This window comes from Pteropus medius, unplaced genomic scaffold (genome assembly GCF_902729225.1).
Source record: "Pteropus medius unplaced genomic scaffold, Ma_sr-lr_union100, whole genome shotgun sequence".
NCBI classification, from domain to species: Eukaryota; Metazoa; Chordata; class Mammalia; order Chiroptera; family Pteropodidae; genus Pteropus; species Pteropus medius.
In genome coordinates this window covers 12,508,543-12,526,244 of record NW_024349225.1, presented here as the reverse complement: position 1 = coordinate 12,526,244, position 17,702 = coordinate 12,508,543, and the positions used below count along the sequence as shown (strand labels likewise).

The following is a 17,702-nucleotide window of genomic DNA, read 5'->3' as shown; positions in this document are numbered from 1 at the left end:
GTGTGTGTCTGTGTGTGTGTGTGTGTATGTGACACATGTGAAGGTAAAAATGTAAACTACCGCGGTGGAAAGAATAATTTTCAAGATGGAGATAAAGGCGTTATTAAGAAGAGAAGGTGTATTCATGAGGGTGGGTGCAGAGCGGCGCGGCTATGGAAGGAGTGTAAATTGAAGGAAGAACCCACTCAAGCTGGCTGTAGTGGTAGACCTAGAGGTCGACCCTTTGATCTAGGGGCCGATGAAGTCAGTTGCAACCGATGTGGCTGTGCTCCTCTAGACTGCTGTTTTAGCCACATCTCTGCACGACTCGCAGCCAGCTCCTTTCCCACCAGAGTGAAGGGGCACGAAGCCCGGCCCGGACAGCAGAGGACAGCAGAGTGACAGCAGAGTGACAGCTGGCAGGAAGCCCGCTGCGCCCCGCCCTTGCTTTTGAGAAGGAATCTCTCAGTGTGGTGCATCGCTTCTGACGGGCCAGCGCCCGACTGCGTTTCTTAAGATAAAATAAAGCGAAAAGAGAATACTGCCATTGGTAGGAACTTCTACTTCAAAACAAAACAAAACAAAACAAAACAAAACTGGTGAAATTCCCACGTCCATCTCGACTGGCGTCTGGATCCAACAGGCCGTGGAAATGGCGCAAGGAGAGAACCCACAGATAGGGAGCCAGGTGTGACTCGAGGGCACGCGGCCCCGGCGCGTGCTTCCTCTGGAGCGGTCTGCGCCTGCGCCGCCTCCCTCCGCTCAGTCACCTGGCGCCGCGGGATGCCCCAGCCTCTCTCGGGACCCAGGGCCCCGGGCATTGCTGAATGTACGTTAAAAATCAGACGGGTGTCTGGACATGCCCCCTCCCCGCACACACACACTTAATCAGCATCAAGTTGTGCAGTTCCGTCTACACCACGGGCGCTGCTGGGTGGTGTTGTTTTTGGCTGGAGGCTGCGTAGACGGGCCACCGTCGCCGTTGTGTAAGCACTGTCTGTCTGACTGCTCTGGGGCTAACGGCCTTCTCACCCGTCCTCTCGCTGGCCAAGCTTTTACAATTCAAATTTCCTCCATCTGTGTTTTCTGTACTGTAAGATAGTGAAGTATGCAGAATAGTAGCCCTATAAATCTTTGAGATTTTTCGATCTTCGTTTCTATAATTTGAGATTAGCGTTTTAAACCAGTGTAGGACTCGTAAATTTGCTAAGTTTAAGCCAGAATTTGGGGGTGGGGGTTAATAACAAAACCGTTCTGTTCATGCTGTTTAAAATACTTCCGGTGTGTGTGCCTTTTGTTCTTCATATGGTCTATTCAGAAAAATTATTTAAAAAAAAAAACAACTAAGTAGCTCTTGGCAGAAGGTCAAAATCAGCATTGCAGGGAAGGTATTTAAAAGTTTTTTAAGTGTGGCTATTTGTATGAGCAATAACCAAACGTTTCTTGTGACTCGGGAGGACTATTTTCACAGTCTTTCATGGAAATATTTCTGGACGATTTCTGTGACTCTTTTCCTTGAGCTCATTTATTTGCTTTTGCTTCAGAACAGAGCATTTTAATGAGCAGTTTTATGAGCCTAACCTGCGTTCTGTGAGCTCCACATGACTGGGTTCCTGTTACACATAACCTTTGCCCTATTTTCCATTAAAACACAAGACTTTCCTATAATCAACTTCGTACTAAGACCTCGGAGGAAAAAAATGCAGCAGATACTCTGGTCTGCTGTTCGGCCCAGTGCAGTTAATATGGTTTCGAAATATTTGTTCTCATAGTTTTAAAAATTGCACATATTAATATCTTAACCACAAAGTCCTTTCTTTTCTAAAATGCCGTTTTGTCCCTTTACCATATCCCTCTTAGTAAATAACTCGTTTAGCTGTCTCTGTACCATTGAGGCAGGTACGAAGGCAAGATGAAACCCAAATCATTCCAGAAATATGAGCGTTTGAAAAAAAGAAACTGTATAGTTTGCTCAATCTTATGTATAATTGCCAGCGTCAGCCAAAGATAAACAACCATCTGCTGCAACTGACTCCTTCTCTTTAATTCCAAAATAGAACTCTTTTCCATTTTGCACATAGTATCCTAGGAGTTTTTGTATAGAATAACTTTCTTGTCTCTCATCTGAAAAATCCAAATGTGCTTAATTTTCCTTCCGGGCCCTCTTTCAGTGTTTTAATGCGTTTCACTGCTATCTGCTAAATGTTCGAGCTCTCCCCTTGCAAAGCCCCGCACGCGACGCGGGGCCCCTGGAAGGCGCCAAGCGGCCCAGGGATGGCGGTGTCCTGTTCTGCGCACGCGCCGTCGTCGCGCATCCGGCGTGTTTGCCTCTCCAGCCGCAGCGCGCAGGGAAGGGGCTCGCGCTTCCCGGGAACAGCCCGCTCTCCTCTGCCCTGCTCTTTTTATAATCTTGTTTACTTTTTCTTTTCGGCACAAGGAGGGTAGTCTCTAAACACAGAGCGAAGTAAGTTTAGGGCGAAGGAAAGGCAATCTGTTTCACGTAGCAGGTTATCGACGCAAGGAATGCGTCAGTCCCCAAAGGTGGCACTGGCAGGAAATGTACGTGAATTCAAAAACCTCTTGGCCAAATTTATGAATGAGGGACATAAATGGCTACTGAGAAAACCAGGGCTACACCTGGCTTCGACGATCGAAGTCACAGTTGCTCAGAGCCCTCCCACGGGTCCCCCTGAGATGCGTGTGCAGGGGGCTGGCCCACCTCGGGGTTCCTGCAGCCTGTGTCCTCTCGCGAGGGACTCTACTCAGGGTCCCTGGGGCCCAGGAAGACCCTTCCGGTCTGTCCTGGGAAATCACGACTAGAAGGAAGCCTTGTAACTTTTGCCTTAGCGTCGGAGCACCTGCCTGCCACAGTGCCAGTGAAGACTGGCGGTCAGGGAACGGCGACGTCTGGCCGGTGGAAACGAGCTGAGAGCACGTTTGGATCTTAAAACACAGATGCTTCTTTTATGTAAAGTCAGGCCCTTCTTTTTCCTGGGAACGTTCAGGCCGGAGGCCCTAGAAATAAATCATTTCCCCTTCATCCTGCAGTTTATCATCAGCAGGACCGCCCATCCCCCCGGCCCCACCACTACCCCCAGATCTGGACCTCCTTACTGCAGCGGTTCTCAGCCCAGCACCCCAAAACGGCAGCTGCTCCAGCCTCAGCCCAGACCAAGTAAAGCGCAGTCGCCGTGGGTGGGGCGGGCTTTGGTGTCCAGCGTGGTCCCAGCAGCCGCTCAGAGAGCCTGGCCTGAAAGGTTGCGTTAGGTCCCCAGCCCCAACGCCTTGCTCTGTCACCTCAGTGTCCTCTGAGGTTGTCATCCTGCACCACACCGCCCTCCCTGTTAAATGCTGACGAGGAATTAAAGTGAAGTTCATGCACCAGCCAACAGCGCAGGGTCTCTGTGCTGTCTGTTTTCTCTGTCCTGCCAACTGTGACCTTCTACAAGCAAACACTTGCGTAAATCTGGCCCCTGTAAATTCCTGATACCAACGCGTAACAGGCCTTTGCCTCCTCTTACTCACCTCTTTGCTGACTAATGTGGTACCTGCTCCAAGAAGGATCTTCCCTCAGGTGGGCCCCCGGCTTTGCTCCTAAGCCGGCATGCCACCTCTTTCTCTGGGAGAATGTGGACAGTGCCTGATGACGCTGCCGGACACCTGTATCTCCAGCTCTCCTCTCATTCTCTTACCCTTCCTTTAAATCTTCAAGAAAAAAACATGTTTTCACTTCTGTTTATTAAACACCGGAGAGTACCAGTCGTGTGCAGTGCATTAAAACACCATGGAAAAGACCTATTAGCAGTTAGCAATAATTTATGGGAAAAAAACGTAAATTTTTAGGAAGAAGAAATATTTAAATAAGCCAAGAGTGCGAAGGAAGGAGAGATCAATTCTGATTTTCTCACCGAGGAAGTTTATCACATAGCCTGTGACGTTTGTGCCAGGCTTTGAACAATGGAAAGATTTTAGCAGTAAGTCAATGGGCAGAAAGGCACTCAAATTCAAGGGGACAGCATGGCCCAAGGCGCCAAGTGGTGATGCGCGTGGTGTGATCTGGGAACAGTAAATGGCCAGGGACGGCTGGAACATGGCACAGAACATGAATCTTTTCTAAACATTTCTCCTTTACCAGGACATGGAATCTCATGTGTTTTTTACATAATCTAAAATCTCATGCACGCAGCTGCCTTCTCCGGTGTCTTTGGTCTTTTGTCAACTGGTTCCTTTTTGGACTTCATAGATACACGTTTTTCCTGCCCTACAACAAACGTTTTTGACCCGGAAATCTTGATGTATACCATGCCGTTTCCTTTATTTATCTGCCAGACTCCTCAAGTGGGACTTATACTTTCTTTCACTCCTCTTCCCACAGGCTCCACCCCACCCCTCCTCTCTCCCCACCGCTGTAGAAAGGCCCTGTTTAGGGATCCCGAATCACACAGACAAAATCAGTGGCCAGTCTCCATTCCATTTGGCCTCATTGCAATATCGAGCACTGTTGGTGACAGCATTTTTTTTGAAAGTTGTTTTACTTGGAGTAGCGAGGATGGTGCACGACCTTTGAACCCCTCCCACCTCACGTCCACACCTTGGTCTCCTTTGCTGGTACTTCTTTCGCCTCCTTGGTTATGGATATCCCAAAATCCCAAACACTGCCCGCCCTCCCTCCCTCACTGGTCTTATCCCATTAATTACTTTCACTCTGAAAACATTATTGAACGCACGCACTCGGCCAGGCTCTCTGCTCAACACAATGATAAATTTGGTCTTCTCCACACACTCTGATTATTAACATGCTTCCTGTTCGATGGATCCAGTTTTATCTCTATGCGAAAAGTTTCTAAATCTACATTCTCTGCTCTGACTGCTCACTTGAATGCTCATCCTCTGATTCCACTGGCAACAGATATCCTGTACCATTGAGGCAGGTACGGACACGATTGTCTCAAAAATACACTTCACTGCCTCAGTTGACACAGTCATCATCTCACAGTCTTCTAGGCTGAAAATCTGAGCATCATATTTTCCACGCGTCTAGTACATTTCTCATCGTATGTTATGTGTTTAATATGTAGCATGCATTAATTGTAATAATCATATGTTCTTCAATACACTGGTTAGACCAAGATAAAGACTAAAAGGACAACAGGAAATACTGTTTACATGGTGTATAAGGGGTCGTTTTCTCCTCTACGTTCCTATCTAGTCTGTGTACAGGTTTTCATGTAGATGCCTCTTCCTAAGTCAAAAAGAATCAGTTAAAAAGTAACCATCAGCCTCTAAATCTTAAGTACCAAATTATGGGAAATACAGGAGGCGGAAGAACGCATGAAATGATATCCAGGTAGATTCAGTCTGCCAAGTCCAGACTGGGGAGTGGGATGGAATCCACAGGACAAATGATCCTATTTAAAAAAAAAAAAAATTAGAACAACAACAACAACAGATTGAGAGAGACAGAGACAGAGAATCAGAGAGACAGAGAGAGAGGGAGGCAAAACCTACAGATTGAAATAAACCTAAGAGACATATCTACCAATCACTACGTATGGACTTATTTGGATTCCCATTCAAACACATAAACTTGAAAACACCTTTTTCAAAGATAATTAGGAAGTGTAATGTGAACATGGAATATTTGTAATGTTAAGAAATCATTACTATTTCTAGGTATGATAATAGTATTGTGGTTATATTTTCTAAGGGTTCTTTTAGTAATATATACTGAAATATTTACAGATAAAATTATATGGTGTTGGACTTTGCCTCAGAATTGTCGAGGAGGGTAGATGGAACACGGATAGCCATGCGGTGAACTGTCGAAGCTGAGTAATGAGCACTTAGAGGTTAATTTATGTTATTCTCTCCATTCTCTCTAATTTTACATATATTTAAAATTTCCCAAATACAAATATTTAAAAAGAAGTCACTGATGTTAAGCAATCATTATGAAATATTATTGGTGTGAAAACCCAAGCCCCTATTTATGAATTTCATAAACTCAGATGTCACTTAAGTCGTTTATGTCATTTATGTCGGGTAATGAAATGGTTAACTTCTACCGAGCACTTGCTGTATGCCAGGCACAGTGCTAAGCACCGTTTTTGTCTTCTCTCATTTGGTCTCTACCCCTGCCCCGCCCTATAAAAAGTGTAAGGGGCTAATATTGCCCCCTCTCTCAGCACAGAAATTAAGACCTGTCAATGTCACCAGAGTCACAAAGATAATTAGTGACAGAGCCAAGGTAGGAGTATAGGTCATCTGATTCCATAGTTCATACATGGTAAAATGTCACTCAGATTGAAGTGGGCTGGGCATTTGGGGCAATCCTGGGTCAGGTGGATTTTTTTAACTCGTATTTGAGGAATGCTGCATATGTGTGTTTCGTCTAGGTGTTTTCCTTGTAGTTTCTTTGCTTCGGAGATTCTCCTGTAGACTCAGTAGAATATGTGATTCACAGTAGAATGGGAAATGTTTAATTCCAACGAGGGTTCTGTGGAAATGGTAGGGATCACCATCCATAGTGATTTCATTTGTTTTCATTCCTTTTTCATTTTAATTACACACGCACCCTCGATGTTGTGTAAAGCCGTCTTTATATGCCACCTTTAGCCAAGTGCATTCGGTTTTGAACCCTATAAAAATCGGTAGCATGCCCTTTCTGTTTTGTGCATATTCCCAGGTATTTTATAAATGATGGAGAAATATTGCTAGAAATTGTATTGGATTAAATGAATAATGTCGTCACATCTCTTTTTGATTCATTTGGCCGCCAATGTCATATGCAATTTTATGATGAGAATTTTAAAGGGTTTTGCTTGTCAGTTCAGAAATCATTATATCTACTTTAACTTTAATAGTGTTTATGTGGATTGAGTAGACATAAACAATTGACGGAGGGAACATATTAGTACTCACAAAGAAAAACATTTTGAGCCATGGTTAAGAAAAAGAGAAATTTGGGAGAAGCTGAGTACACGCAGTAATACGTTTTTAAGCAACATTTACAGCTCTAACTAAAGTTACCTTGTTACTCTGTAAAGGAACATCTTGATCTGGACATAAAAAATCTTTATTTGGAATCTTAAATTCGTCAGTGCTCGTTAGGGGTTGTAGTCTGATTTCTGCTCCTAAACTACTTGAAAAGTAATCTGACGGAAGAAAATTTTTAAGAATCCACTTCAACTTTTCCTCTAATACCTCGTCATATTTACAAATTTTATTAACACCATCCCGCTATATAGTCTTATGTATACAGATTTTTAAATTGCATAGAATTTTTTCTAACAGTAATTGTACCTTCTAATTAAATTTACCTTAGAATAATTTTAATTGTTATTTCAAATGCAGCCACACGTTGCTGATCTTTAAGCAATCTTGCCTCTTAGTTTTTACCAGTTTGTGAGACGTAGATGAAATTTGATAGCTGAAGCAAACATCGAGACGAAGGTAAAGCAGAGAAAGCTTTGTTTTCTGTGTGTTACATCGTCCTGACTGCTAAGCAGGAACGGGGAGCAGAAATAGGAGCGAATAAGCTACTGACTCAGCGGTCGTTACTTGACATGTGGATCTTGATTCGGCTAATCTTACTTTCAACATCAGTCATTTGGGTATCTTCGGCGTATTTTATATTTGTTATCTTTACGAATTTCTGTCTCCTGCCTGAAGATCGCCTGGATCGAGATGAGCTCCTTAACACTTCAGTTCATCTTTTAATTGAGAATGACTGTTTATAAAGACGGAAGTTCTGTTTGGGTCAACTTTGGCAGTAAATTTCCAGTTTGGGGCCACGTACCCGCTGCCAGTTTGGTAACTCAGACACACGTGGTCCCACGCCGTCACTGAAGACATTAAAACTCTGAATATTGTTAACGAGAATCTCAACAGCTCAACCTGGCACATCTTTATGGTTTTACTTTCATCCCTCCTATAAACAAAAATTAACCTATATTTTCTAAAACAGCTTTTAGATTTCTTATCTAGATCATTCTGTGGAGCCACTGGGCCCAGGGATGTCCAACAAAGGTGTACACTGGGGCCTTTGGGGACTTCTGCAGTCAGATCCAGATGACAGCTTTATCAGTGACAGTGTTCAGTGAACCTTGGAGAAATTCAGAGCCTTTTGCTATGGCTGTTTCTTTAAAGGCGTCATCTTTTTTTTACTCTACTCATAGAATTTTACCGTTGTTTTTCTGAATCCATTACATTCTTTTCTTTTGAAAAAAGATGAAGCCTTTTCTTTTGTTTTTCTTTTGTTTTTTTACTAACAAGTTTTTGCATGTAAAGGGAGTGATACAGTATTTACATTGAACCCTAAGGATTATCTACTTCATAATATAAGGAAGAAATAAGTTAAACTCACTGCGTTTTTACGCTGTTATTTTCTTATGCAGTTTATCCATTATGACCTCCCATGCTGCTTTTCTAGTACTTCAACTTTATTGCCCCTTCTTTCTCTAGGACTTTATATGAACTTTACTGTAATGTATCTATACTCATCCGTGTAAATTTTTAAAAATTTTTTATTTATTTATTTAATTTTTATTATGATGACATTGGTTAACGAAATCCAGTAAGTTTCAGTAAGTGTGCAATTCAATGTAAATATTTTTGAAGAGCAAAGCAACTGACAGATTTTGTTTTATAATGTTTATTATTTTTTCTTCCGTATCTTTGTTCATTTTTCAATTTTTAGAACGAGACCCAGTTTTTCATTACATAGACCGTGTGACCCCTTAATAGCCTTTAAGAATATCTGCTAAACAAATAGAATGATAGATGTAAGAACTTAAAATTTCTCTGCAGTTATGAACTTTTAGGTAAAAAAAAGGAGACTTTCTAAAGCATAGATTACTCTTGTGAGCTCGGTCGTTTTCCCCCTAGTCTTCGGGTGTCACCTTCTTACGAATGAAACCACTGCGATGTCTGATTATGTGAGTGTGTCAGCACTTGTGATTACAGTGCTGTTATGGAGCTAATAGTAGCAAAATTCCGAATCGAAATTCGGTCCGAGTCAAAGATGAGCCTTCCCCGCGACCGACACGAACCGTTTGAGATCCCTAAGGCATTTCTTCAGGACTGTGCTTGGTCGTCGGAGTCACATTCGGAAGCACGCGTTTCATTTCACAATCTTTGTAGATCACTGTTGCTGGTTAAGAAAGGAGAAGAGGTAACGCATAGTAGTTAAGAAGGTGCGGTCTGCAATCGGAATACCTGTTCCACCACTTATTAACTAAGCAAGCGAGTTAACTTCTCTGTGACTCAGGCTCCTCATCTGTAAAATGGGAATAATGATGGAGGAGGAGGAGGAGTAAGAGGAGGAGATCTACTTCATAAAACTGTAAGATTAAATGGGTCGAGGTATGTAAATCAGTTTGAAAACGACCTGACATGTAACTGTTATTTGGTGAGATTCTTTTCTGGTTGCCGTTACTTTCAGTGTGGAAATGTTCCCATGTGGTGGAAGTTGGTTTACCAGTTTTGTGGAAGAAAAAAAATATATAGTCCATTAACTAGTATATGAAGTAATATGCTAAGAATACATCTATGATCTCCCCTAAGACTTTTCTGGCCATCTTTTTAGTCAGATGCCCCCCCCTTTTTTTTTTCTTTTGAGATTAACTTTGGATTTGCCACCCGCTATTGTGATCCCTGCCTTCAAGAAACTTTCATTTTGGTTACTGAAATATACGTTTATATACCTAACTCAGATCAAGGCAATGTCTAAACCGAATGTTCCCAGCAGGGAGAGGAGAGCATTGATTTTGGCTGCAGCATTTAAAGGTGCGTCACATTCACACTAAACCATGAGGGATGAACAGGTGCATTGGAAGAAAAAGAGTTTAGGCTGAGAGAACGGCATGAATATCTACGTGTTTTATTCATTTGGACTCTTTAGGATATAGGTAACAGAAATTAAATTCAAGCTGACTCAACTTTTAAAGAAGAACAAACAGTTTCCTGGTTGGCGTACCTGCACAATCCGGGGGCAGAGCCACCTGCCAGAGCCGGATCGGCACTTAGACTGTGGATATCTGCCTCTCCCCATGTCTTCCGTGTCCACCTCACTGGCAGGAAGGTCCCACCCCTCTGCTCGAGGAGGCAGGCTGGCCCTTGGGCCTGCTTCTCTAAACGTTCTCGTCCCTAACTGGAAGGAAGCGCCTCTTTCCAATAGTTCTGACATACGTGCTGTGATTGGCCATGCTTGGTCACATGCCATCTCTGTCATCACAGAGGTCAGGCCACATGTGGGTATGGCTCAGTGCAGTCCCATCCAATCACCGGGACTGAGAGTAAGGAGAGGAGGCTTCCCAAATTTATTTTGGGTCTATCAACCAAGGAAGGATTACAAGACCTGACGATACAATAGAGAGGATGAAGATAGGTTAATTTTTGATTCATCTCTCTTTCCCTCGGGAATGTTGCAAAGTAAAAGTGAACCATTAGGTTGGGACCAGCCTAACTCCCTACCACAGCCCTCCCCAATCTTCTGCTTCTCTGAATTCTCACAGCACCTACAAACTCCACCAAGCACTGTAGTAATGACTCACATACTGTCTTGTAATCTATAATGAGACTGTATTAGGCAGGATTTTCCAGAGAATAAAAAGATAGGGTATGGGGGCGGTGGAGGGAGAGGGAGAGAGGAAGTGGGGAGAGAGAAAGAGAAAGGGAGATTTTTATAAGGAGCTGGCACACATAATTACTGAGGCTGGCAAGTCCACTATCCGCAGGGTGGGCTCGCAGGCTGGAGACCCAGGAGAGGCAATGTTCCAGTTTGAGTAGGAAGGCCGTCTGCTATAAAACCAGGAGAGCCGATGTCACAGAGGAAGTGCAAAAGCAGTCTACTGGAGAATTCTCTCTTGCTAGGGAAGACTTGTCTTTTTGTTCTATTCGGGTCTTCAACTGATTGGATAAGGTCCACCCATGTTATGGAGGGCAATCGCCTTTACTCAGAGTCCACCAAGTTAAATGTTAATCTCGTCCAAAAACACTCTCACAGAAACTGACCCTCTGCGTGCAGTGTCCTTCATGCCAGAGGATAAGCTCACGAGCCAGGCCTGCCCTTCAGTCTTCCTTTGTACCTCTCACAGTCCACCCAAGACACTAAATAAATACTTCTGGTATTAATGAATGAAATACCTGTCACAAAGCACCAGACTACAGCCTAGGCTGCCCTCGAAGGCTTCCTGAAACTTGTTTCTCCCATAGTTTTTTACAAGTTTGCTTCCTGCCTTTCTAGCCTCTGCAAATCAGAAGTGAATGGCTGGGGGTGGAGAGACGATTTCAGTGAAAACAGTCTCTGTCATGCAGGGCTGGAAAATTCAATGCTGCATTACCACGGTAACGGTACTTTCATAATGACACCCTGATTCACCAAGAGAAAGTTCAATGATATTTTTTACTCTTTGTCTGAGGTAGTGGAGCACAGTATAACAATAATAAAATGCTTCAGAGGGGGCGAGCATCGGTTATCCGCAACGATCAGCGTGTAGCTCTGTAGGTGACTGGCCAGCGCTCCCCATTGGTGGGAAGAGATGCAGCCCCCCGCCATGGGCTCTGTCACGTCTTTATGTACAAGCCAGTGCCGGGGTCCTTTGGATTTCCACCACTCCACTTTCAAAGAGTCGTCGTCACCAGCCTTATTTAGATGGTTTCAGTGATCCTCAAAGAAGCCTATGACATAATAAGAGATTTAAGGAAAGAGACCCAAACAAAACACATGAAAAATAGATATCCCAGTCAAGCCCAGAGCTTCTGTAATGGATGCTTTAAGGTTTGCGGGGAACTATTTCTAATTCGACTGTTTATTTCTGTCACCTCCATACGTATTAAGTCTTTAAGAGAAAGCTTTTAAACTACAGTTTTGCAAACCAGCTTGATTCTTGAATACTGTGCAAATAGTTTCATAAGAAAGTTCTGATGCTAATTTTTATAAACAATTTCACACGTACAGTGAGTGCTAAGTTCCTATTTTTTGATTGTTTGAATTGCATTAGATTTTTCAAAAGCTATTAGAAAGAGAAGGCAATAGGAAGGCCCATCCATTGTATTTTTCAGAAGAAAGCTGGTTTTTACAATATTATTCACATTTTGTAAACAGATTCAATGAACCTGCACATAAAAGGTTAAATGTTTTTAGACTTTTTTTGCCTCAAAGATCAGAGACAAATTACTGTTTTTATTTTACATTCCCTTGATGAGGATAATGATAAACAGCTGTCACTTCAGTGCTTAGACTGCAAAGAATTCTAAGCAATCCTATAATTTAAACAAAGAAAAAACATATAGTCATACACAGTATATATACAGAAAAGAGCACTAGAGAGAATTTGGTTAGAACTGGGGTTAGAGAGAGAAAAAGGAGCATTTGCTCTCTGCAGTTACTCAGTCAAAAGAAAAATTCCATCTAAGTATGTTTTTCCCCATTCACCTTAGACATTAGGAGGAGCAGTTACTCCTCCTTTCCGTCTAAAATCAGAAAAGAAATTGAATTTGCGTTCCGAATTCTGTGACACCCCGTCGCGTCCACGGCATCATCAGAACAGTTAAGATTTGCCTGGGACCATGTGTCTGCTAGTATTTCCAGAAGCTAAAGAGAATTTCCAGTCGTTTCACTGCTTGTTCCGGAACACATTTCTTTTTTGTGTCGAGAATTAAGCTGTCGGGTGTTCTCTATTCACTCTGACACTTTCTTACTTGTGTCTGTTTCAAAAAGTGAAAGTGAGGGTCTTTTTTGCATATTTTGATATGCAAAAAGTAAAGCAAGACTAAATGTTAAGAATAGTACGAAATGAGGAAAGTCAGTTTATTATATGAAAATGTGGATGATGATATAATTTTCCTGGTGTTTCATATTCCCAGAGGTTCTTTTAGTTAATGCTATTTATTCTGCTTTTCTCTTTTTGCTCAGTTATTTATTTTTAACAAATGTCAGTACTTAGATGACGTCTTAGTCCTAGAAACCCATTTTACATTTATTATTGTATCTGTGAAACTGACTTGACATGGTGGGTGTTTCACTGTTTCATAATATTTCTCGGTTTGTTTCTACCTAAGGAAAAACAGAAACGGGTTTGACATCGTATTCATCCTACATCTGTTGAGTCTATCAGCTCTCACAGCCTCAGATGCTCTTCTGCAGGTTGACAAAATGGTACCCACCTCCGGAGGCTTGATGTGGGTCTTCTGTGTAGAGTGTTTAGCACAGTCCCTAGAACGAAATCAGTGGGAGAGGTAGTGTGTTGATGCCGAAATGCCATCACCCCCTGCTGTTAAATACAACAGCAAAATCCCAGTATGTCTCAGATCAGAGAGACAAACCAAATTGTGTCGTATCTATTATGGAGGTTTATATTGCTTTATATAAAAGATGTTTTCCGCCCAAAGCTCTAGGTCATCTGTTCCCATTTATACGCATAATTTCATCATCGTATTGTCATCCTTACTATTATGGAGTAGTAGGGGACCCTAACTCATCGACTTAGGGATCCTCTGGTTCCCAGTCTCTCTAACAATGAGAAGCTCTGGGAGACCCTGAAACGCCCTGGGGAGGCGTCCGTGATTTCAGTAACCGTCTTCGTGGTATTAACCCCGCCTTCTCCAAGGTGTCCAGCTCCGTGCTAGGTGCTGAGAAGGGGAGATGAACAAGACCCCAGAGGCTAAGAGGGGGAGAGACATAAAACTAGGCTGGATATTAAATAATTAAAGTGAGTACAGGACACGGATGAAGTACCGAGTGGGGAGTGGCGGGATTCCGAGGGCCTTGGGAGCTTGTCCAGAAGAGGGGGTGGCGGAGCAGGGCTTGGGAAGATGAAAAGTCCTCACCGGTGGGAGGAGGGCGTCCCAGGACGAGTTCTCAGGAAGCGTGGTGTAAAAAATACACAGTTTGCCATCATTAGAGCTCTCGAACTGAAAATGTCTCATGCTCAAATTTTTCATCTTAAATTTTCAGAATGTGTGTTGAGAGGCAAGCAGCTCTTTAACTCTTATTCCACGAATATTCAGAAAAGAAATAGGGAAACTAACATTTACTGAGCGCCCACGAGGCCCTCGCCTCGGTCATGTCACATGCATGATCTCGTTTAGCTTCAGAAAGTTTTTCAGAGACGTGTATTCCCATTTTAAAGGCAGGGGAGCTGAGTCTCGGTTACATTAAGTGACTGAGGTGTGGCCACGTGACAGAGCCTGAATTTGAACCTAAAGTTTTCACTTTTGAATACAATCCCCTCTAATGACATGGCAGTTACCACCGATTAGTACCATTTGGGCTCAGCCTGGGTCACATTCGCAGTGGGTGTTTTTTTGCCCTGTAAAGAGGTTTGAGAACTTGAGCGTTCTTTTTACCCACGGTGACCTTTCCTCTCTTGCTTTACCACTTTATGGCCTTAGCTTTTACCTATTTACCTCAGATCCTATTGTGCTTATATTACAAATTAATAAATAAAGAAACTACATAAGACGTGATTTCATTCATTCAGTGACCATAGACCATTTAAAAAGAAACAGTATAGGGAAACAGCTGTCATTGTTGAAACTTCCAGTTCTCTACCTTGCCGTGGCCGCAGTCAGATGCCTCAGAAATATCCACGAAGTGTCACCTGAAGTATGAGGTCATACTCTCAGGATTGGAAAATGACTGTTGGGTTTTAGAGTGAGCACATATTATTTTAATATTTTTTAAAGTGTTGGATATTTCTGAGCAAGAGAAGCCTGTATAAATGATAGAACCAGTTTCTGTCTTTGCTGTTGTCGATTTCGTGGCCTTCCAATATGCCTTCACATATGCATATGGATTCAGAGGAAAAGCTTGTCATTTATAAATCCATTTAAGCTATTTAGCACAGGGCTGTTCCTAGATTGGATGATGGAAAGCCTGGCAGATCAAAGTATGTACATTCCCAGAGAAAACTATTTCATGTCCACATTGGAAGCAATAAATCCCCCTCCCCCACCTTTTTTTTTTTTTTTTTTTTGCATTCGTAATTAAATCTTTCCAAATGCTAGAAAGTAGCCAGACCACTAACAATGTTTGTATCATGTTCAGGGGCTTAGCTGGTTCGACCTGACTGAAACAGAGACCGTTTGTCGTAAATTGATTTCAATGCCAAGCCAATAGGTCAGCCTTTAATGATGAAGATGCCATTGCAGCCCAGCCTCTGGTGGATAAGCCAAAATTAATTAACTCAAGCCCCACAGTATAGAAAACAGATGCTTCTCTCATGTTGCACGAATAAATTCTTTGCATATAGATGTATTCTGTTTTGTTCAAAGAATAACAAGTTGGAAGTTAAAAATTGTCAGTGTTTCACAATGGAGCCAGCCTTTGGTGGCGATGAGAGAAGCAGGAATTGACATAACAGATTCCAGCAAGTGCATGGGAAGATGAATTATCCTCTACGTCTCTTCTTCTGGCTCCAGGCCAGGCCGAGGAGATTTCGTTTTAAACCTGGGCTGATCCAAATGCTGATCCATTTCGGAGCGGACTTGGGAGTTCCAGAGCAACGCCAAGGTCATTCTTAAGCCGCAGTGTCCCCGGAGACCCTTCCCAGAGGTCTACATCTGCACATATGTTTGGATTCAGTTCTCTGGCTGGCTTGCACATGGCTTAAGATCAGATTGTTCTCTAGAGAGACGTCGTTAGGTGCACTGTTTATCGGGTTATTCATCTCGACATTCATTCAGAATTAGAACACTTGCTTTTCCGACATGGTGGCAGGCTGCGAGCAGGATAATAACTGTGTGGCTCCGATCTCTTTTCTGAATTAATGGATGTGAGATAAGGTGCTACCATCCGGTAGTGTAACTCCAAACACAGTAAACAGAAGCCTATCATCTGACTATGTCTGGTGGTGTTTTTTTCCTGAACGAATGTGAAATCATCCGTGTTTTCTTTCCTTTCTGTTAGACTGAAAACGATGAGAATGACCAAGCAGAAAACTTTTCCATGGACCCCCAGCTGGAGAGGCAGGTGGAGACCATCCGCAACCTCGTAGACTCTTACATGTCGATCATCAACAAATGTATCCGAGACCTAATTCCCAAAACGATAATGCACCTGATGATCAATAACGTAAGTGATCATAAACCGCGTCTCATTCCGAGTGTGAAGACTGCTCACATTCTCCTTAGTTTCCTTGGGGTATTGTCTGCGTGGCGGAAGTTCCTGTTACCCAGGTCCATCATTTTCCATTGTAAGTGGGAGCTGACCGACCAGTGCAAGAGAACTTAGGAAAGAAAACATGAAACTTCTAGCTGCAGCGCTGTGGGTTCCCCGTCAGCCCTCTCTTCCGGCGGGGCGAGTCTGCTTACGGTAGAGCACAGCATAGCTGCAGTCAAGGTATAAATTAGTTGCAAAGGCGGTAATAAAACCAGATGCCCTGCCTCCTAGACTTTGAGATTAAAGGCACAAGATAGTTATTTTTTTCTACGCATACGCACACCTAAAATACACACACACACACACAAAAATACACACATACAATATGTTCATGTGATCATTTTCACCTTCTAAAAATTATGGAATGCCAAAAAGGGCTTCGCGTCCTCTCCCCTCGGATGCAAAGTCAGTCCAACCTTCCTTTTTTAAGGTGAGGATGACGCAGATCTCAAAGTGTCCTGCGGGATAGCCGTCAGTCGATCTATAGCGTATAGAGTCTCTCTCTTTTCATGGTTAACTTTGTGCTAGTCAGGATACGACATTGAAATGGTTTGGTTCTTTCGGTAGCAGCTTTGTTAAAGTACAAGTGAGATCTCAAGTTATTTGAGAAACTACCTTTCACATAAGATAGGCTGCGATGGGGTGTTTTATAGCGGCTCTTCTTACTCTTGAAAAGGGAGACACTATTTTTATCCCTACTTATCTTCCGAGGACATGTTTTTACGTAAACCAATAATGTATTCTGAGCATTTGTTTGTAACAAATTTAATGGCAAAGTACCGAAAAGAACCCCACATCAGAATTTGAGAGCAACCTGGATTCTAACCTTCTTTGCATTTGTGAAATATCAGTAATAAAAAGTACTTGGCTGGGGGGCTTATTCCAGAAGATAGCATATATACGGAAGTCCTAAGAAGAATACAATTGTAAGAGACTAATATGGCTGCCTATTGAAGACCTACAAGAGCCTTATCCATATTTCAAGATTCTTTTCCAAAATCCTATTTCTAAATATGGAAACCCATTTGTTATGCATGATCTATGCATTGTGTATGAATTTAAGAAGCCCAGGCACTCATGCGAACAATCTTGTTTTTAACCAACTCTATCTTGATACACATTTCGAGTGTTCAAACAAGTTTAGTAGGATGCTTTGAAGTATCAGCAGCAGGTAAGCAATATATTGGGAATTTGGAACCTGAACTGTATTCTTAAGTTTGGTCAATGGCCTGCTGTGTGACCTGAAACGAATCATTTGGTTCCTCTGAGTCGAAGTCACTTCTGAAACCAGATTACGAACCCTGAGCTGCCTCACAGAATTGTCGGAGAACATAATGAATGTGACTATATGCCATTTTGAAAAATATAAAGTACTAAACAAACAGTCTGTGTATTTTTAAAATTACCCTCTTCACTTGACTTAAATGAGTTCAGGTTGTTTGGCCGTGGCGTAGCCAGGCCCTTGCTTATTTAAACATTTTCCTGATTAAGTATCATTTATCTTTTCACTGTTTTACTGGGAGTCATTAGCGCTGCCATCAGTTCAAACGCGGCTTTGCTC

General features: G+C 42.6%; 1 protein-coding gene across 12 annotated transcripts in view; it reads left to right on the top strand.

The window, feature by feature from the left end:
* Positions 1-17,702, top strand: part of DNM3 (dynamin 3) — a 374,186-nt gene that overhangs the window by 325,275 nt on the left and 31,209 nt on the right. For all 12 annotated transcript variants that reach the window (XM_039881487.1, XM_039881489.1, XM_039881478.1 and 9 more), the window contains one exon: positions 15,890-16,054. In XM_039881487.1, coding sequence (XP_039737421.1) covers positions 15,890-16,054 — 165 coding nt within the window. The remainder of the gene's footprint in view (positions 1-15,889; positions 16,055-17,702) is intronic.